Genomic DNA, 22,994 nt, shown 5'->3' on the forward strand with positions numbered 1-22,994 from the left:
TAGGAATTCAAGAAATCATTCAAGTATTTAAGTGTCTTTAAATTGCCAGGCACTTTTATTTAATTTATTAATATTATTTCAAAAATTTTAGAGTACAATTTACCAGTCTTTAAAATTATTTATTATGGAGATTATGGATATAAGGACTTGGCCCATTCCATCTACGCTATCAAATTTATTCCCTCTTATCCTTTTCATGCCTGTGGGACCTGTAGAGACATTCCCTCTTTCAGTGTAGTGATATCCCCTCTCTGATTCTTTTTTTTTTTTTTAATATATTTTATTGATTTTTTACAGAGAGGAAAGAGAGAGAGAGAGAGAGAGTTAGAAACATCGATGAGAGAGAAACATCGATCAGCTGCCTCCTGCACATCCCCCACTGGGGAAGTGCCCACAACCCAGGTACATGCCCTTGACCGGAATCGAACCCAGGACCCTTCAGTCCGCAGGTCGACGCTCTATCCACTGAGCCAAACTGGTTTCGGCCCCTCTCTGATTCTTGACATAATTCGTGTTTTTCTTTTTTAAATCAGTCTTTCTAGGAGTTTGTTACTTTCATTAATCTTTCAAATAACCAAATTTTGATTTTGTTATCTCTGTTATTGGTAAGTTTTATTTCACTGATTTCTGCTCTTACCTTAAAATATCCCTCTTACCACACACTTTGGTTTACTTTGCTTTGCTTTTCTCTTGGTGGGAACTTAGATAACTGCTTTTAAACTTTTTCTTCTAAGATGAGTATATAAAGTTACACATTTCTCTCTAAGCACTGCTCTAGGTGCATCTCAAATTTCAAAGTTATATTTTCTCAATCATTCTGGTCTAAGTATCTTCTAATTTCCAATGTCATTTCTTCTTTAACACAAAGGTTATTTAGAATGTACTGTTTAACCTCCAAATATTTGAGAATTTTCTAACACTATTTTTTTCTCCTGATTTCTAATTTAATTATTTCTGTGGCCAAAGAACTTATTCTATTAAATTTCAGTCTTTTGAAATTTATTGACACTTGCTTTATGGCCCATGATATGGCCTGTCTTGATAAATGATCTATGTATGCTTGAAAAGAATATGTGTCCTGTAATTGTTGGGTGTAGTGTTTTGATTAGGTCAAATTGTTCAAACTTTGTATAACCTTACTGATTTCTTGTCTAATTGTTCTATCCATTATTGAGAGAAAGGTGTTAAATCTACAACTATGATTTTAGATTTGTCTTTTTCTTTACTTCTGCCAGTTTTGTCATGGATTTTGAAGCTTAGCTATTAGGGGCATAAATAGTGAAGATTGTTCAGTTTTCCTGATGAATTGATCCTCTTACCATTATGAAGCATTCTTTTAAAAAATATATTTTTACTGATTTCCGGGATCAAGACTGCAACCTAGGCATGGGCCCTGACTGGGATTCAAATCATGACCTCCTGGTTCAGAGGTCGATGCTCAACCATTGAGCCATACTGGCTGAGCTAAAGCATTTTTAAAAATCTCTGGTAATACTCTTTTTTAAAAATTTTTTATTTTATTTTTTCTTTATTGATTAAGGTATTACATATGTGTCCTTATCCCCCAGTTGCCCCCCACTCATGTCCTCACCCCCCCCTGGTGTCTGTGTCTATTTGTTATGCTTATATGCATGCATACAAGTCCTTCGGTTGGTCTCTCCCTCTTATTCCCACCCTCCCCCTACCTTCCCTCTGAGGTTTGACAGTCTGATCAATGCTTCTCTGTCTCTGGATCTGTTTTTGTTCATCAGTTTATTTCATAAATGAGTGAGATCATGTGGTATTTATCTTTCTCTGACTGGCTTATTTCGCTTAGCATAATGCTCTCCAGTTCCATCCATGCTGTTGCAAATGGTAAGAATTCCTTCTTTTTTACCACAGCATAGTATTCCATTGTGTAGATGTACCACTGTTTTTTAAACCACTCATCTGCTGATGGGCACTTAGCTTTGGTGAATTGTGCTGCTATGAACATAGAGGTACACATATCCTTTCTGATTGGTGTTTCTAGTTTCTTGGGATATATTCCTAGAAGTGAGATCACTGGGTCAAATGGAAGTTCCATTTTTAGTTTTTTGAGGAAACTCCATACTGTCTTCCATAATGGCTGCACCAGTCTGCATTCCCACCAGCAGTGCACAAGTGTTCCTTTTTCTCCACATCCTCACCAGCACTTGTCCTTTGTTGATTTGTTGATGATAGCCACTCTTGACAGGTGTGAGATGGTACCTCATTGTCATTTTGATTTGCATCTCTCAGATGATTAGTGACTTTGAGCATGTTTTCATATGTCTCTTGACCTTCCTTATGTCCTCTTTCGAAAAGTATCTATTTAGGTCCACTGCCCAATTGTTAATTGAGATGTTTATCTTCCTTTTGTTAAGTTGCATGAGTTCTTTGTAAATTTTGGAGATTAAACCCTTATCAGTGACAACATTGGCAATTACGTTCTCCCATGCAGTATTGTTTCTGGTTGTTTTGTTGATGGTTTCTTTTGCTGTGCAGAAGCCTTTTATTTTTATGGGGTCCCATTTGTTTATTTTCTCTTTAGTTCCCATTGCTCTAGGAGCTGTATCGATGAAGATACTGCTTCGGCATATGTCTGGGATTTTGCTGCCTTTGGATTCCTCTAATATTTTTATGTTTTCCCATCTTATGTTTAAGTCCTTTATACATTTTGAGTTTATTTTTGTGTATGGTGTAAGTTGGTGGTCTAGTTTCATTTTTTTTTGTTTTTGCATGGATCTGTCCAATTTTCCCAACACCATTTAATTGAAAAGATTGTCTTGACACCATTCTATGCTCTTGCCTCCTTTGTCAATTATTAATTGAGCATAGTGGTTTGGGTCGATTTCTGGGTTCTCTATTCTATTCCAGTGGTAATACTCTTTGCCTTCCCATTTTCTTGCCAGGTATAGCAATAGAACCACTCTATGCTAAATATTGTCCTGGTGTGTCTTTTTCCATTTACTTACTTTCACTCTTTGTTTTTATATTATCAGTTTCCCTTATAAGTGCCATATAGTGGCTTTTGCTTTTTAAAAATCCATTTTACAACTTGTGCTTTTTATTTAGAGTGTTTGAACCACTAATATTTAGTGTATGTCATGGTTGGGTTTAGGTGGACTGTGTTGCTATTTGTGTTCTATTTGTCCTGTCTGGGTTTTATTTCTCTATTCCTTTCCCTGTTTGGGTTAACTTGTAGTATTCTCAGTCAGCCAGGGATGTACAGAGAACTTATCTCAACACTCCCAGGATCTCCCCATTACATTTCTGTTAGGTCTGCTGCTCATCCCAACTGGGACTGCATCCTTGGGCTAGCAAAGCTATGGGCTCTGTCCCCCTCCTGTTTATTTCTGAGATTGCTGCTTTCAGCCGGTAAAGTCACAAGATTGCACCCCAGTCTCCCCTTTGGCATCACAGCTGCTGGCTGGAAAGCTGCCATCCCTGCGGACTGAGCTGGGTGGGGTGGGGGTGTAGCAGCAGATTTCTGTTTTTACCTAAATCTCTAGCAGGTTTTCAGTTTGCTGTCCACTGCTGGTGCCCTAAAATGGGTGTTTCTGACAATTTTGTCCAGTTACGTACTTTTTTTTTAGTGGAGAATTGCTGACTTCTTCTTTCTGTCATAATTGGAAACTTACTTTATAGTTATGTTTAAATATAATATCTTTAACCTTTATTGAAAGTAAAATAAACAGTGAGAAGAACATTTCTGCGTTTTCTCTAAAACGGTGGTTGGAGGCGTCCTGGGCTGGGAAGCTGTATGTGGTTGGACAAGCAGGGTCAGTGCCTCTCAGGGCGTGGTGAGAAGGCCTCTCCGTCACGACTTAGTCCCTGGACAACAGTCACCAACCGAATCACAAAACATTAAACCCTTATTAACTAGAAGTGAATGTTATAAATTAGAATGATGTTCTTGAAAACTCATTTCATTACATCAAATACCAAGACATCATAATTGTCTTTCAACACCACACAAATGTTCGCTTCTACAAACATTAAAGATATAGACTTGCACTAAATAACTACTTATTGGGAGATGACCGTGTGTCAGAGACTGTGCCAGGCACCCGGAATAGGGACAAATGAACTCAGAAGCATAGCACTTGCTCTGCCCGCAGAGCTCACAGGCCAGGGGCAAGCGAGAGGATTCCGTAGACAATCACAGTCAGGTGTGACGCCTGCGATGGCAGGGGACGTACATGTGTTACGACTGTGCTGGTATCAGTGCTTCCTCCCACATTTTTTGTTTGTTTTGGAATCCTTGAGGTTTAAAAATAAAATATAATTTAAACCTATACTGAAGACTCTTCCATGGTCTCTCTCTCCAAAGGGTAAACACCTGGGGAGGGACAGTGTCCTTGGGGAAGGCGTCTTTCTCTTATTCTAAATCTTGAATGAATATTAGATCACTTGAGATGCTTTAAAAAAAAATACCCTTGCCTGGCTACACTTCTGAAGGTGCTTTTATTTATTTATTTATTTATTTATTTATTTATTACCACTATCTATCATCTGTTAGCTTATTTGCTCAATCCCAGTATTCACGTTTAGAGGTATCAGACTGTTAATGTGGATTCCCATGGGAAACATCTTTAACTACAGTACAGTGCTTATGTATATCTCCTTTAGGCTTCTAGTCTCTACTCATTTCCTAAGTTACTTGGGTAAATTTCCCCCACTTCCTTCCATGAAGTTATGTCAAATAGCTGTAACACAGATTCCTTAATAAAATTAATGTATGCCCTTTAGCCACTCCTCCCAGCCCCCTTCCTTGCCTCTGGTAACCTCTGTTCTCTGCATTATAAGCTTGAGGGGTTTTGTTTTGTTTTAGATTCCACATATAGGAGAGATCATATAGTATTTGTCTTTGTCTGACTTATTTCACTTAGCATAATGCCTTCAAGGTTCATCCATGTTGTCCCAAATGGCAAGATTTCATTCTTTTTTATGTTTGAATAACATTCCATTGTATACTATACAATCATTTCTTTATCCATTCATCCACCAATGGACACCTAGATGCATCTATCTTTTCAAGTTAGTGCTTTTGTTTTCTTCAGATAAACATCCAGAAGTGGAATTGCTGGGTAATATGATATCGTTCTTTTTTTAATTTTGTGAGAAACCTCCATACTGTTTTCCATAGTGGCTGCACAATAACTCCCACCAATAACGCACAGTGTTCCCTTTTCTCCACATGCTTGCCAATATTTATTGCTTGTGTTTTGGGTAATAGCCATTCTAACAGGTGTAAGGTGATATATCATGTGATTTTGATTTGCATTTCCCTGATAATTAATGATGCTGAGCATCTTTCCACACACCTGCTGGCCATCTGTACATGTTCTTTGGAAAATGTCTATTCAGATCTTCTGCCAATTTTAATAGGATTATTTGGGGGAGGTTTTGCCATTGAGTTGTATGAGTTCTGTATATATTTTGGATATCAGCCCTTTATAAAGATTCTGTCTTAATTGGTCTGGAGAGAGGTCCAAGAACCAACTTTTAAAGTACTGAGATGACTTCAACATGAGGCCATGGTTGAGAACCACCGTAGCCCTGTTTCTGGTTTTTTCAACATTTGGCAGTAAATGGTGCCTCTTAGTAAAAGATTTCCTCATTTTTCAATGTTTTCTGGAAAATTCTTCTCATGATACTTTCTTCTACTGCTTTGATGTCCAGTCAGAGGGAGGCTCTATTGTAAACTAGAGGCCCAGTGCATGAAATTTGTGTACAGGAGGTTTAAAAATAAAATGAGAGTTTGTGCTAATAGTTTCTCATCCCAAAGTGTGTACTTACTTTGTGCTAATAGTTTCTCATCCCAAAGGGGTGTCCCTTGGCCCGGCCTGCACCCTCACACAATCCAGAACCCCTCAGGGGATGTCCGACTGCCAGCAGTTGGATATCCCTCTCACAATCTGGGACTGCTGACTCCTGACTGCTCACCTGCCTGCCTGATCACCCCTAACCACTCCCCTGTCTGCCTGATCACTCCTAAACACTAAGCCTGCCTGCCTGATCACCCCTAACTGCTCGCCTGTCTGCCTGATCACCCCTAACCACTCCCCTGTCTGCCTGATCACTCCTAAACACTAAGCCTGCCTGCCTGATCACCCCTAACTGCTCACCTGCCTGCTTGATCGCCCCTGGCACCTGCTGCCATGGCTTCATCAGGAAGGACATCCGGAATGACAGTCAGAAGGCCGTTTGGCTGTCCAGTCTAATTAGTATATTACACTTTTATTATTATACTTCATGGTTCTACAGAACAGGGGCACTCAGTCCTCTCCCTTCCCCACTTGCAGGGAGGGAGGGCTGACAGCACATTCATATTCTCTCTCTTACTCTCCCCAAGTGAGATGGAGAAACTCATCTGCTAAAGACTGACATCCACTGGTCCACTTTTCATGAAGCGATAGGTGCAGCTATTTTGCCTTAAAAGCAAAAAACATGCTCCACCCATCTCTCTTTTGCTTCTATCCCATAGTGACAGTAAAATTAGTGAATTGGTGATTATTGGGTGCTTACCATATGCCAGTTGCTATTCTAAGCCTTTTACATGAATTAATTCATTACATCTTCATGCTACGATTATACCATTTTAGATGCAGAGAAGCTAAGGCTTAGTTAGGTCAAGTAACTTGTCTGAGGACATATTGTCATTGGACTGGGATTTGGATTCAGACCATCTGACTCCAGAGCCCACTCTCTTAACCTCCATGCCACTGCACTGTGAAGGCGTTAGCTTGGCTTTTGCTTCACTGTAAGCACAGTTGAAGGCCATTCATTGTCACTCATGTGCTCACTGGCATTCTCCATTCTGCTAGTAAGTGGGTCTGTGAACCTCCGTGCAGCCTGCTCAGTAAACGCACTCCAAGTCTTCTTACTAGATGCAACTCTACTCTCGAGTGGGTACCATGGTCTAGAATTGAAGCAGGGATGAGAGTTTGTAGTGGGAGCTCCCCTTGAACTAGCATATACTCAGACGTTAATGTAATTTATCTGGGAGCTCTGCACTTCAGAAATTTGGAATATCCAAAAATTTTGTGCTAATAGTTTCTCATCCCAAAGTGTGTACTCACACTACATACTTCTTCCTTGGATTTTACCTTGCCTATTTTTAAGCATTTTGAAGAGAAGCAATGCCTTTGTTAAGTGGCACAAGGATTCACTATATCTGATTATGTATCCATTTTCAACCTCAGAAGTTCATTTATTGTGATTGTGTATTGCTATCCTATATAATAAAAGCCTAACATGCTAAGTGTCCAGTCGACCGGTCAGCCCTTCAACCAAAGCATAATATGCTAATGATATGCTAAGGCTGCTCAACCGCTCGCTATGATGTGCACTGACCACCAGGGAGCAGATGCTCCAACCAGTAGGTTAGTTTACTGCTGGGGTCTGGCCAATTGGGACTGAGCTAGACATCTGGACATGCCCTGGAGCCCTCCTGTGGTCCCTCCCAGGCCTTGATTGTGCACCAGTGGGGTCCCTTGGCCTGGTCTGAGCCCTCTCGCAACCCAGGACCCCTCAGGAGATGTCAGAGAGCCAGCTTCAGCCTGATCCCACAGGTCAGGCTGAGTGACCTCACTGGTACATGAATTCGTGCACCGGGCTTCTATCTGACTATATTAGTTTAGCCTCAATCTACTGCATGGCTCTGGTTGCCATGATAACATGGCTTTTAACATAAGTTTTGCTCATTGCTCAGGTGATTTATATTCAAAAGCAAAGGTTATCAAAGTTGGGTGTTTAAATTCAAGTCATTATAATTAGAGAGTTGCCAGTATCAGAAAAAGTTGTCCTCCCCTGGTAAACTTCAGTTAGCTAATGAGAATTCTGTAATACCTTATATTTTTTTCTTTTTGTCTAAATAAAAAACAGTTTTTGGAAGACTAAAGTTTTTTTTAGAAAATATTCTAGTTTAGCCCTGATCAGTTGCTCAGTGGTTAGAGCACCAACCTGCAGACCAAAGGGTCATGAGTTCAATTCCCGGTCATGGCACATACCCAAGTTGCAGGTTCAATCCCAGGTCAATTCAGAGCACACAAGAGGCAACCAGTCCATGTTCTCTCTCACATCGATGTTTCTCTCTATCTCTCTCTCTCCTCCCCCCCCCCACCACTTCCTCCCTTTCCTTCTACTCTCTCTCTAGAGATCAATAGAAAAAATATCCTCAGTTGAGGATTAAAAAAGAAAGAAAATATTCTAAGTTTCTTGTTCTTTATTAGAAGCCATTTAAATCCTTTTAAAAGTTGGTATTGATTTTAACTTTAGTTCATCGCTATAGAGAAGGAATGGGCAAACTATGGTCCATGGGCGAAATCCTGTCTGCTGCCAGTTTTTGTAAATAAAGTTGTATTGGAACACAGCCACAGTTACTCATTTATGTGTTATTTATGCCTGTTTTCACTCTACAACAGCAGAGTTGAGTAGCAGCATCAGAGACCATCTGGCCTGCAAAGCCTAAAATAGTTACTTTAGGCTCTTTACAAAGAAAGTCAGTTGTTCCCACTTTCTATCCTGTCTACCCTAACTCAATTCTTCTCATTTTGTGTTCCTGATTTTTTTTTCAGGATTGACTAATATAACCTTTACCTATCTCAGGTTAGCAATTTTAAAGGAAAAAACAAAATTCAATTGCCTTCTTACTTGTGTAGTGCTTATCTGTTTGTCTGTGATCCTCAGGACGGGGAAAAAGATGCCCAATCCTGGCTTTTCAAGGACAAGGTAAAGCCTTTCAAGTTTGAATGATCAGGTATTTTTTCAGCTCAGAAAATCTTTGATTATTGTTTCCATTTTACATGTTTTGGTTCCTTTGTCCTTTTCAAAATTTGCCCTTTCCTTCCCACCCCATACTGGACGACTTAACAATTTTGTCAGCTACATACCAATTTTATTCTCTGCTGTGAGATATCTGTTCTTTTAACTTCATCCAAATGATGTCATTGGATTTTTAGCCTTGTGTGTGTGTGTGCGTGTGTGTGTGTGTGTGTGTGTGTGTGTGTTTCATCTAGCCAGCTTTATTTTTTTAATGTAAAATTTTTGCTCAAATGCAGTTTACATTCAGTATTATTTTGTATTAGTTCAGGTGTACAGCATAGCAGTTAGACAGTCATCTACTTCACATAGTGTTCCCCCCATTATTTCCAGTACCAGCCAGCTTTCTTTTCTTTTCAGCCTGCATCTGTCTGTTCTCTGGCTGCTGTCTGTTCTTATTACTTCCTGTTTCAGTTTCCTAAAAGGCCACTTTTTTTTGCCTCCTATTCAAAACATCAAGCAGATAATGTTTCTTGTTTTCTATAATAAGGTATTTTATAAGAGTAACATACATTTTTAGAGTAACATACATTTTCTTTTGTCAATTCTTTGCACAGGTCCCATGTTAATTTGTTGTTGATGCTTTTGTTTATTTATTGTTTTTCCTATTTACCTATCTCTAAATGAGGAAGGATCCATCCAACACTGATGTTTGTCAGCACAGGATGGGCAGATGGCTCTCTAACATCGCCCTCTCTACAGGTGTTGCATGAATATACTTCTTAGATCTAAAGCCCAGTAGTGAGCTGATGGTATTACTATAGCACCATTTGTCTATTGCAATGTAGATGGACATCTGGGTTTCTAGTTTAGGCCTCTCATAAATGGTCCTGCTATGAAGCTTCTTGTCATGCCTTTTGGCACACAGACCAAAGAGAATAAAGCTCCTTCATTTGATTATTATTACTGAACACCATTTTAAATTATTGTGAGTTTAAGAGAAATATACTCTTCATGAATCACACATTGACAAGCCCATAAGAGACACACATCTTGGGAGAAGCACGGACTACTGAAATTCTTTATGATGATTTGTATAGCTTCTTTTAAAAAGATCATAGCCTGTAAGAAACAACACAAACGTCCATGAGAAACAATCATTATCAAAACAATACATCCAAAAAGTTACTGTGACACAATGGCACAGAGCCCCGGTGTTGAAGTCAGACAGCCCCGGGCACATTCCCGCTCTGCTGCTATGAGCCCCTGGTCCAAATGTTTCTTCGCTTACAGGGTCTCAGTTTCCAAATTCTAGCACTTAAGAAACCTTTACATTAACTGGGTTATAATTGGAAACTTAAGATATATGCACCATAAAGGATCTAGAAAAACATGAAGAAAGTCAGTCTTTTTCCCCTCAGTCTGACCTTCAGTCTCCAGCTCCATGCCTACCAACTACTACTTACCCATCTTCTGTGGATCTTCCAGAAATTGTCTGTGTGTGTTGCAGGCACGATGCAGGTATACACATGCATGTGTATACACATACACATTTCTAAGTTTTAATTATGGGATATTACACAAATAGGAAAGTACAGAAAACCAATGTGCAGCCTAATAAATTCATGTAGAAGATTCGTCTGTGTAAATACCCCCCGCCCCATCAACAAGCCCTATAAGCTCCCACTTGCTCCTTCCCAATCACAGTCCTTTCCCACCCTCTAAATGTAATCACTATTCTTATTTGTAAAGTCATCACTTCCTTGCTTTTCTTTATATCTTTACCTCCTAATCATGCATTCCTAAACACAACATTTTGAACTTCATAGCGATACTCATTTTAGATTTTTAAAAATTTTCTTCTTTTAACCCTTTATCTGTGAGATTCATCCATGTTGCTCTATTTAGTTCTCCATCATTGATTTTAACTGCTGGAAAGTGGGGATTGACGCTTTTTCTGCAAAGAGACTGATAGTATTTTAGCCTCTATGGGCCAAGAGACAAAATCCAGGACATTATGTAGGTACTCTAATAACAAGAGAGAAAACAAACCATCACACTATTTTTCTTTTTTATAAAATTCAAAAGACTAATAATATAATTAACTACAGGGTTTTTTTTGTAATAGAGATCTACTAATGAGAATGAACTAGTATTTAGGAATAATTTTGCTTAACTGAAGTTCAAAATAGACTGCAAATGTTCGCTGTTAATGGTGATGTGCAAGGAGACATTCCCCACCTCCACTTTGAAGATGTCGTCCACACAGGCACTTGCTCCAATGCCGCTATCAAGAAATGGTCCTGCTATGAGCACAGGCTTCTAATTGTGCGTACTTGTTACGTAGAAGGCATTTCTAGAATTCCATTAGAGGCCTTTTGACATCTCATTACAACACAGTTCAATCACTTCCATTGGAGGGTTAGGTGGACATGCCTCCATTGCACAAATAGACTTGAAATATGGACATTTCCTTTGCACTTGTTTCAGGGTTGAAAACTGCCCCTGGACGTGTAATTTAAACTCAGAAAATATATCCACTGCATATATGTGTAAGAATTGAACTCTTCAACTTTTTGTTCCTTTTTGCTTAGCAATTCCTTCTTCAATTTATCTCTCTGCTTTCTTTTAACTTTTTGTTTTAATTCTGTAATTTTTTGTTAGTTAGCCAGGAATGCCATAACAAATACCCCAGACTGGCCGGCTTAAATAACAACTTTATTTTCTCTTGGTTCTGGAGACCGTAAGTCCAAGATCAAGGTGCCAGCAGGCTCGTGCCTTCTGAGGCCTTTCTTCCTGGCTTGCAGATGGCTACCTTCTTGCTGTATCTTCACATGGCCACCTCCTGATCTGTATGTTGCCTGTGTCCTAATCTCCTCTCTTTCTTAAAAAAATGGGACTAGAATAATATACAAAGGATTTTTTAAAAAATATTTTATTGTATTTTTTATTGAGTTCATTGGGGTGACACTGGTTAATAAAAGGATATGGGTTTCAGGGGTACAATTCAATAATATATCATCTGTATATTGTACTGTGTTCATCGGCCCAAGGCATCTTTTAGCTTTTGACAGTTCAGGAAGTCTATAAAGCAGATCGCCATTCCGTTAGTAAAGTTCCTCGGTCTTCGTCAAGCCTGTGTCTTAGCTTGTGCCCAGATGTGGCCAATGCTCAGAGGAAGAAAATGGCCAGCGACCTCAGATCACTCAGGAAGGACTCTTTTCTCTCTGCCATTCTAGTGCATCTAGTCCCCTTGTTTCCACAGCTCTCCGATGCCTTTAGAAATATAACACTTACTATGTGCCCATTATCTTCTCATTATTATAGCTACCTACTACATCCTACCTAGAATCAGAAGACATGTCTATTTTCTGTTTTATTAATTTCTGTTATTTTTATTTTGTTATTTTCTTCCTTTTACATTTTTGCCTCTAATTTGCTGTTCTTTCTATAATTTCTTAAAAAGGATGCTTAGTCTTATTTTCACCTTTTCTTTTCTAATAAATGCCTTTAAGACTACAAATTCCTGTGTAAGCGCCACACTAGCAGCATTCCACAAGTTTGATACATACATGGCATTTTTGTTATTCTTCAGTTCAAAATATTTTCTAGTTTCTGTCCTGACACTTTTTTTTGATGAAGAGATTATTTACACCTACATTTCTAAATTTCCAAACATCTTAGAATTATCTTGTCATTGATTTCTAATTTCATTGCATTTTTATCAGAGAACACACTGCATAATTTCAACTCTGAAATGGCTGCACTGCTTTAGGAAACATTTTACGGATGGCTGCCTTCTAGCTGTGTCCTCACATGGCAGAGAAAGACAGAGAGCAAACCCTAGTGTCTCTTCTAACAAAGACACTATTCCCGTCATGAGGGGCCCACCCTCATGATCTCATCGAATCCTAATTATCTCCCACATGCCTCATTTCCGAACGTCAATATCTTAGAGCCGTGGTCGGCAAACTGCGGCTCGAGAGCCACATGCGGTTCTTTGGCCCCTTGAGTGTGGCTCTTCCTAAGCCTTAGGAGTACCCTAATTAAGTTAATAACAATGTACCTACCTATATAGTTTAAGTTTAAAAAAATTGTCTCTCAAAAGAAATTTCAATCGTTGTACTGTTGATATTTGGCTCTGTTGACTAATGAGTTTGCCGACCACTGTCTTAGAGGTTAAAGGCTTCAACATATGAATTTGGGGGTGACACAATTCAGTGCAGAGCATTCCACACCCATCCCCCAAATTCACATCCTTCTCATGCAAAATACATTCATTCCATCCCAACAGCTCCAAGGTCTTAACTCATTTGAACATCACTTCTAAATTCTAAAGTCCAATATCTAATCTCAATATCGTCTAATTTACATGTGGGTGAGTCTCAAGGTTTGATTCATCTTGAGGCAACATTCTTCTCCAGCTGTGAATCAGACAAGTTATGTGCTTCAAAATACAATGATGTGTCAGGCACAGGATAGATATTCTCACTCCAAAAGGGAGAAGTGAGAAGGAAGAAAAAAGGAATGGGTCCCATGCAAGTCCAAAGCTTAGCCAGACAAATTCTACTGGATCTTAAAGCTTGAGATTAATCCTTTAGCTCATTGTCCTAGCTTCCAGGTCACTAGCATGGCCCAATTACTCCCATGTAAGGTGACCCCACCCCTTCATCTGTACGGCTCCCTGGGTAGGGTCCTATGGGTGGTCCCACCCTTAAGGTTCTGGGCAGAAATCATCTGACCTGTTGAAACTGAGACAGTGGCCCTAATTTTAAATCGCCTTCCAGGTTATTTTTGTCTATTGAAGAATTGTGCACATTTGGAGCATAATAGCTGTATTGTCTCATCTGGTCAAATCCAAGAAGCCTGACAGCATTCCTTCATCTCATGCCATCTCCAGCCCTTTCAATTCCCATAAGCTCTCTGTCAAATAGCTGTTCAGCCACATCCTTAGTGTTCGTTTCAGAATATACTTTCTTACGCTTTGAAATACAGATAGGCTAAGAATCTTCCAAATCTTCAATTTCTTGCCCCTTTTTGCTTAACAATTCCTTCTTCATCGCTCTTCCCTCACATTTTACTATAAGCAGCCAGAAGAAGCCAACTCCTTCAACATTTTGTTTAGAAATCTCAGCTAAACATCCAATTTCATGCTTTCAAGTTCCACCTTCCATAAAACAACGAAGTTTAGCTAAGTTCTTTGCTGCTTTATAACATGGATTGCCTTTCCTCTGGTTTCCAATAACGCATTCCTCACTTCTGTCTGAAAGTTCACCAGAATTGCCATGAGCATCCGTATCTCCAACATGCACCTTAAAACTCTTCCCGCCTCTGCCCATTATCTAGTTCCAAAGCTGCTTCCACATGCTTACATATTTGTTGTGGCAACACTCTACTCCTGGGATCAAAATCTTAGAGTGGGCTGCCATAACAAAACACCAGAGACTGGGCAGCTTATATAACAGAAACTTATTTTCTCACAATTCTGGAGACTAGAAATCCAAAGCAATAAGCATAGTTATTTTAAAATCCATGTCTACTAATTCCAATATTTTAGCTCCCTTTAGGTCTGTTTCTATGATCTACATAATTTCTGCTGCTGCTTATTTACATTTTTATGTGCCTCCTTATAAATCGGGACATTTTTTATTGTGTTCTGGAAATTGTACATGAAAAACTGTTTGTGAAAATAAACTGAGGTCTAGAATAATGTCAACTTTCTCCAATGAGAATTTAACTTTTGTTTCTGACAAGTTTTTTGAGGCAACAGGAATTAAGTAGCTCTTTAATTTAATTTCTGAGGTTGAGATATTTTTTGGATCATTCAAATGATTAGAAGCTGAACTGTAGTCTATGAGAGGGATAGTTTACAGCAAGCATGTCAAACTCAAAGGCTAACATGGGCCAAATAAATAAGGTTTAAGTTCATGTGGGCTAAAAAACCCCAAAAGCTTCAATTTTCACAGAAACGTAGGTTTATTGTGATAGAGACATACTGAATACAAAGAGCTGAAATAAATGAGTAATCGTTAACATAAAATAATAGAACATTTTCATAAAATTAATATTTTTTCTTGAACATTAACTTACCAGATACTGAATAGCTGCACAAATTAATAAGCATAATGCAGATAAACCTATTTTTCTTGTTCTCCGAAAGTGAAGTATTTCCTGTTGTGCACACCACACAAGTCAGTACAAGACTGATGACATGGCAATTGGCTGCTAAAATATTCGCTGCTAGTATTAGTGGAGAGAAATGGTGTGCCTGTGCGTTAGGCGCATAAGGGAAATGAATGCAACAAGATTATAGTAATCAGTCATTAGCGAACGTTGTAGTTCATTACTAATAATTATGTATAACAGGATATTGTAAAAATTAAGTTACGAAATTTTTATTAAAATGTTTCTTACGTACCGTTATATTGGCTGGACCGCAAAAATATTCATTGTGGTCTGCACTGCAAGTTTGACATGCTGGGTTTACACCCAAGCAACCCTTACTACCAGAGCACAGCCTTTCCGAGTCCCAGCCCAAATGGAGGAGGTTTACCAGAGCCTCAAGTTGACTGCAGTTTTTGTCCCCCTAGTTTTACAAAGCTGATAAAAGCACTGTTAAGCCTTTCAGCCACATTTTTTAAAGAATTTGCATATTCCCTCCGGTTAAAAAAAAAAAAGTGGCTCCAAAGGCCAGCTCCAAAGCTCTGAATTTGTCTTCTGCTAAATTTTTGCCCAGAAATTCCTCACTGCTTTATTAGCTCTTTATTGTCTTCAAGCCAATTTAAAAAATTTTAATCAGTGGTCCCTTTCTCTAAGCATTGTTATAATCTCACAGCTGTCCTTCCCATCTTCCCTCTGAGAGAAGGAAGGAGGAGAAATATGTACTAGGGGGCCATTAAGCATCATGTTCCAAACATTCAATAGAGTGTTAAGAAGATACTTTATTAATTTATCGGTTGCTCTTTCTTGCTGTCTTTGGTTAGCTTGGCAACTATATTTTTAACTGTACTTTATAACTATATAATGGGTTTTAATGAAATGTATTTTAGTTTCAGTAAGCATAAAGGAAAAAATCATTTTAACACTCCTGTGGCTTGATTTCACAGATCACCATGGATGTCATAGAACAGGTGTGTTATACTAAGAAGTAAATGCAGATGTATTCAAGTCAAACTATGTAAATTATTAATCTCATCACATTTGCATGCAAGAAAAATGACTACCCCAACAACAAGGTTGACTTTTATCACAATAATGATAGGCAAAATGCTTTGGTCCTTCAAATTATATTATACAGATAGTATATAACATGCAAATAAATATATGGATTATATCTTCAATGATTTCAGAGGTTATTTCATTATTAATTAAAAACAAAAGCTTTACTGCCTGGCTTGTGTGGCTCAGTGTTTGAGCATCAACCTATAAACCAGAGAGTCATGGTTCAAATCCTGGTCAGGGCTTATGCCTGGATTGTGGGCTCGATTCCCAGTGTGGGGTGTGCAGGAGGCAGCCCATCGATGATTCTCTCTCATCATTGGTGTTTCTATCTCTCTCTCCCTTCCTCTCTGAAATCAATAAAAGTATATTAAAAATAAAAAAGCTTTTCTGCTGTAATGATATCCACAGCCTGATATTTAAGAGTCCTTTATCAGTTTTTTTCTCTGTTTGCTTTCTTCACTGCCCCCTCATCTCAACCCTCCTTCCATGACCCTCTTTTTATTTATTTTTTATTTTTATTTTTATTTTTTTTATTGCTTAAAGTAATACAAAGGGTATTACATATGTGTCCATTTCCCCCCCCCCCCCGCCCTAGACAGTCCCCTAGCCTCCCCTATCCCCCAGTGTCTTATGTCCATTGGTTATGCTTATATGCACGCATACAAGTCCTTTGGTTGATCTCTTACCCCCCTACCTCCTGCCATGACCCTCTTTTATTAAGACTTAAAGTCCCAGCAGATTCTCCTAAGACAGTCTCTCGGTCACATGAGGATGGGCATGTCTCAAGTGAAAAGAAATTAATTGTATAAGATTCTACAATTGGTGGCAGAGATGGCCAACCCCCAAACCTTCTGACCGCCAGGCTCAATTTCCCCCCTAAGCTTTGGCTCCTTCCCTAACCTGACAGCATACCCTCAGGCCCAACAATGAATGCTGTGCCTCTGCTATGGGAGGGTGAGGGAGAAGGTATAGGCAAAGGGTTCACTCCGTTTTCCCTTCTCATGAGAATTTTAGTTTCAACTGACTCTTTAGCTCTGTTCTCCTAGTAATCTGATAGGTGATAAGTGTCAAGTATGTTACTAACACTACGTGAGTCAAAAATGACCCCTGCGTGGTAACTAGAATCTGACTGGGAAGGGTTAATAAGTGAATTATTAATACTGAATAGGAAACTGTAGCTTTGAGCTAACCCTGAGTGTGCTGACTTTTGTAACTGGTCAAATCCATTGGGGGGCCCTGGAAACTCTGCCTATGGAATTATTACAAGCAATACTGGCCCTGGGACATGTAAACCAGACAACTCCTGCACCCACTCAATGTGAATCTCTTTTCCTTGTACCTGAACTATGTAACCTGGGGCTAAAGAAAGTGGCTGTGTTCTTCTGTGTGGCTACGGCAAGAGCTCCCACAGGAAGAGAACTGTCTGAGGCTCTGCTGGACGCTGCGGTTCCTGCCTTGTATCTTGCTGAGTAGACCGATACGCAAATCCTATCAAATGTGGTCCATGTCAGTCTTATGCATGTGACTATTTAGTTGAGCCTAAAACCAACCCCTGGTGGACACTGCAGAAGGCATCTGAGCTGGAATCAGGAGGCTGTGCCTCATGCTATGCTGACAACTAGCACAACGCAATAGGGGAACCTCCATGAGAACAAGCTCTTTTTTTTGCAGCTTTATTTGTGATAAGTACAGTCACACGCTAAAAGAAACCATAAAAATAATCTAGAGTCCTGTTTTCTGCTCACAAGAGTCCAACTGCTATAATATCTACTATATTCTCTAACAATTTCAATAGCATGTTCCATATCCTAGATGAAATATGCCAGTTTACATGGGAGTGCTTCATCTTCTTAAACAATAGGCAATCTTTTCATATGATGATTATTAGAGTACTAGAGGCTCGGTGCACAAAATTCATGCACTGGGGGTAGGGGGGGAGGCCCCTCAGCCCTGCCTGCATCCTCTCAAAGTCCAGGAGTCCCGGGATCGATGCCCTGCGGAGGGAGGCCTCGCCTACCCACTGCAGCACCGCGGGCCAGGTAGCCTGGGCCTCTCTCTGGGGGGCGATGGATCATGGAGCTCCGCGAGGTGATCATGGGGCAATGGTGGGGCCCCCAACCAATCGCATCGCACCCGCCTTGGCTGGCCTGGTGTCATAGTGTGGTCGTCCAGAAGGTTGTTCAGCTGTTTGGCTGTTCGGTTGATTTGCATATTATGCTTTTATTATTATAGATAGCTCAAAGCTGAATGGTGCTACTTTCCCTCCTCTCTACTTCCTTCCAAATGGAAAAATCAAACTCACCTTAGCTGTCTTTCTCACTCTGAGTTTTTTCCTTAAGTAACTTGTCAGTGCTCATCTTGCGGTCGCTCAGCAAAGTCCCTTGCAAGCATGTCTCCTGTGTGCCTGTGGATAATCTGATGGGCTGCAAGAATATGCTTCCGCTGTGCGTTCCTCACTGTGCCAAGTGACAGAAGAATTTTTACTCTGAAAGTCTGAACTCATTCATTCCCACATGTTTTCAAAACAGTCGTGATAGAAATGATAATTTTGCATCAGAATGCAAATTTCGTAACACAAAGATCGTAAATGACTTAAAGGTAAGGTGCCCCCTACTTCCCTTTGAACCTCAGTTTCTAATATGGAGGCTCATGGCTTTAGAAGGTGGTCCTAGCTCCACACTCTAAGAATGTGTATCCTCAAGGCTTAGTATATTAAGCACCACATTTCCCTTGCAAAGAAGTAATCATGATGATGTTAGCATTTAGCATTTGTCCTTATTTTATGCCATGCACTGTTTTAAGCAGTTGGCATATAATTATTCACTTAAACCTCATGACCCTAAAAGAGAGTTTTATTAATATCCCCGTTTTCAGATGAGGAAACTGAGACACAGAAAGATTAAGTAATCTGCCCAAAGTCATATAGCTAGCAAAGGGCAGTGAGAAGTACTGTGGATTCTATGCTCTTCAGGCATCATCCAAATTTATAGAGGGTAAGTCACACAGCAACCTGCAGCACTTCACAGTAGTATGACCCAAAGTATGGGGACTTTGGAGTCACATAGATCATGGTTCAAATCTGCAAGTTCTATAATGTGTCTAAGCACTAAGTTCTTTAACTGAATAATGAGAACACACCTACAGCTATTGTAAGAAATTTAGATCAGGTACTTTTAAAAATGCTTAGTACCTTGTCTAGAACTTAGCAGCATTTAAAATTTAATAGTTACTGTTATTTTACATCCATTTACAGGTCTCTTCAAGGCCTTTCCCACCCCTCAGCTAAAAAAAAACACCCAACAAGATATCTCAAAATGGACTGCATATAATATCTTAACTTGGGGTAAAGAGTACATATAATACATATGGCTCACTTATTTGAAAAGAGAAACAAAGGTTCTAGTGCATGCTCCCTGTCCATAAGGTTTTCTTGATTTGATGCACATAACGGGAGGAGGCCACCCTGGCTGGGTAGCTCAGTTGGTTAGAGCATCATCCCGATATGTCAAGGTTGTGGGTTCAATCTCCAGTTAGCCAGGGCACATACAAAAAGCAACCAATGAGTGCATGAATGCATAAGTAAGTGGAACAACAAATCTATGTTTCTCTCTTTGTCTCTCTCTCTCTTTCTGTCTTCTCTCTCTCTCTCTCTCTCTCTCTCTCTCTCTCTCTCTCTCTTGTGCTCTCTCGCTCTCTCTCCCCCCTTCCTCTCTCTCATCAATTAAAAATATATTTTTTTAAATATTTAAAGTGAAGAGGCTAAGGACTTTTCCAGCATGCCCACAAACAAGACCCATTGGATTCCTTCAGCTCAAGTCCCCCGCCAGCTCCTTCCCTCAGAGCCAGGAGGAGCTGGAGAAGGGGTCACAAACGAGTAACTGTTAAGTACAGTTTCCCCCTCTCTTTGGATTCCCTTGGGTAGAATTTATCTGACACAGGCTGACCTCACTTGGGACCTCAGAGAAGTAGAAAGGAGTTGCATATTTTCTTAAGGATCTAGATAAAACAATATCCCTTTTATAATATAAGGTAACACAGAAATATTTACTACCTGAAAATTAAATTTTGCTCGTATAGGCGCTATCATATGCTGCTGGTGGGAGCATGAGTTAGAACAATCTTTTTGTGGGGCAATTTGGTAGTGTCTATTGAAATGTAAAATTCACATACCTTATTCACCGCTAGGAATTTATTCTCAGCAGCACAACCAGGGCGTGTGTAAAATATACTGATTGCAGCACCGCTAGTTATAGAAAAACACACTGGTGCCCTAACCGGGTTGGCTCAGTGGATAGAGCATCGGCCTGCAGACTGAAAGGTCCCAGGTTCAATTCCGATCAAGGGCATGTACCTTAGTTGCGGGCACATTCCCAGTAGGAGGTGTGCAGGAGGCAGCTGATCAATGTTTCTCTCTCATCGATATTTCTAGCTCTCTATCCCTCTCTCTCTTCCTCTCTGTAAAGAATCAATAAAATATGTTTAAAAAACACACACACACTGGAAACTAGCTAAATGCTTATCGAAGAGGGTACTGGTTTAAAAAATTATACTGCAATCATATAATGGGAAAATAAGATATTTCTTTGTTCTCTTCAAATCCATGAGAACCCCACCTTTCCTTTATCCTGGTTAAATGGCCTTAAATACTACACTTCTCTTAAACATGTCCAGAATCCCCCTTAATAACTCTGACACCTACTAAGATGTTATTTCACTTTAAGTATTGACCTCTGGTTGCACCCCTCCCTCTGGGATCGGGTCTGTCACCAATAGTCTGAAAGCTCCAAAAGAATATTCTTTTTTTAAGACACACTTTTTCCTCCTTATCTGTTGACTAAAAGCATCAATCTTCCAAAACATCCGCTGTTGACAGGTGACATCTGAGGGTATTTACTCTGCCATAGGGATCTGGCAGCCACTGGAGGCATCCGTGACACAGGGGGGCAGCAGAGCAGCGTCAGACCCTTCAGGCACCCCGCTTTCAACAGTCACCTGCACGTGCCCTGCCTCCACGGGCTGCTTCATTTTGAAAATCCCGCATATTCTCAACATTTACTTTATGTTTTTAAAAAATCAAATCAAAAAGTACACCTCTTCTGGAACTTGGGAGCTCCCTCGCAAAGGAGGGTTGGCTCTTGATGCTCAGCCACGCTTATTAGGACTTTGCCCATCTACACTAGAGGTGAGTATATCTGGAATCAGCAGGAAGAGGACTGGACAGGCTCTGAAATAAGAAAGCTCAGTGATTCTCCTTCAGAAATCTCCCCATACCTCTGCTCAGTTTTAAATCTCTGGGATATTGAAAGAGTTTATCTTTTTAAAAAATCATCCAGGGACGCGTTTGCATGGGTTTACCTTTTTCTTTGACGAAGTCCTTTTGCACCTCTGGGATCAGGAAACTATAAACCAACTCAGCAACAATCTCCTCTGACTGAAGCTGAGTTCGACTGAAAAATAAACAAATTAAACTTTCTTTGTGGCTGTACTTGGATCCTTCTGACTTGTGAAGGAACTCCACTATCGCCTTTCCCTTGGTTAAGTGAAATATGACATTCCTGGTGAGCTTGGTTAACCCCATGGAAAAGTCAGATTGGCCCCGCCCTTCATGTACCCTGCCAGCCAGGAAGGGAATGTTAGAGATACAACTTATCCATGGGGCCACACACCTCGGGGTGGACTCCAGGTAATGTTGCATGTACTTACTCACATGTCCTTCATGCTTTGAGGTATTCTAAAGTAAGTAATGTAAAAGCCAACCAGACTGCAGAGACTTCTACTCCCAGTGCTCCCACCATGCACAGGGATAGGCATGTTAGCTTCTAAAGCATTATGCTAATAAAACAATGGGCACTGAAGCATGAGCTACATATTTGTGTTTCCTTGGTGGTGAACTCTTAAGCTCCTGAAAAGTACATGTAAGTAACAGCAAGTGGGCTATCTATTCTACCATCCATTCTCTTGGTACGTACCGGCTTTCCATTTCATAAGCAATGTCATTGATTTCCTTAGCTTTCTTCTCAATTTCCGCCCTGGCTTGTTCTTCTGCAGTTTTGTCTTCGGTTTTCAGTATTATGTCTTCCAGATATGAAGATATAGTACTCTGGTGAACTTTAACCACCTGTAAAAACCCCAAATGCCCACAGTTACTGAGAACAGGAATACTAATGGAAACAAGACAAAAAAAAATGAACACTGGTCGACATTTTAGCTCATTTACTCAGTTTGTTAAGTCCCTTCTTTGATTGTTCCTTTTTTCTACTATCTAGACCATTTGTTTCTAACCCACCTTTCTACCCATACTAGGCAGCCCCCTCCCATCTAACCCATTTTAGAATTGTGGATTTTCCTCGGGGGTGGACACTACACATTGCAGAAAGATCCTGGATCCCGGCTATGTTCTTACCCACAGCATGTCTTGTCACACTACCTAACTGTGGCAGAGACTAAGGTATTTCCCAATGTCCTTCCTCTTCAGTAACAGAACCTCTGGATTTTAGCTGAGCCAATAGGTCCCTAGAACAGACTGCATTTCCTAGCACCCATAGTTCTAGCCAAGGGAAAACCTGCATAAGTGATGCAGGCACCTTCCAGAACAGATTGTTAAAAGGAAAGACCTAGCTTTATTTTTTTTTCCTTTTCCCTTCCTCATTTCATGGGGACATAATGCTGGAGCACCAGAAGTCATCTTAAACTGCCATGAAGGCCAGGCCTTAGGGACAGAAAAGCAGAAAGCTAGAGGAATCCTGGATCTTTGATGAACTTTCTGAACCATCTTATCCATCTACATTGCTTCTTTTTACAGCTTTCTTCAAACTGTGAAACAGAATACACATGCAGAAAAGTGCGGAGTGCATGAATGAACAGTGTAACGAAACAGAGGAAAGCCAGCACCCACCAGCCACTGCCAGTATCCCAGAAGACTGCAGCGGGTTCTTCCTGACCACAGTCCCCTTCCCCTCTCACAATTTTACAGCAAACGTTTTCCTTTTCTTATAGTTTTACTCCCT

The 22,994-nt window shown here is 40.0% G+C and overlaps 1 protein-coding gene across 2 annotated transcripts in view; it reads right to left on the reverse strand.

The window, feature by feature from the left end:
* Positions 1–8,245: 8,245 nt before the first annotated feature.
* CFAP91 (cilia and flagella associated protein 91) overlaps positions 8,246–22,994 on the reverse strand; it is a 70,515-nt gene continuing 55,766 nt past the window's right edge. For both annotated transcript variants that reach the window (XM_059687745.1, XM_059687744.1), the window contains exons 15-18: positions 21,957–22,105; positions 21,343–21,434; positions 18,290–18,443; positions 8,246–9,888 (exon numbers count right to left, since the gene is read on the reverse strand). In XM_059687745.1, the coding sequence (XP_059543728.1) occupies positions 18,334–18,443; positions 21,343–21,434; positions 21,957–22,105 (351 nt within the window). In that variant the 3' untranslated portion in view covers positions 8,246–9,888; positions 18,290–18,333. The remainder of the gene's footprint in view (positions 9,889–18,289; positions 18,444–21,342; positions 21,435–21,956; positions 22,106–22,994) is intronic.

This window comes from Myotis daubentonii, chromosome 3, assembly GCF_963259705.1.
Source record: "Myotis daubentonii chromosome 3, mMyoDau2.1, whole genome shotgun sequence".
NCBI lineage: Eukaryota > Metazoa > Chordata > Mammalia > Chiroptera > Vespertilionidae > Myotis > Myotis daubentonii.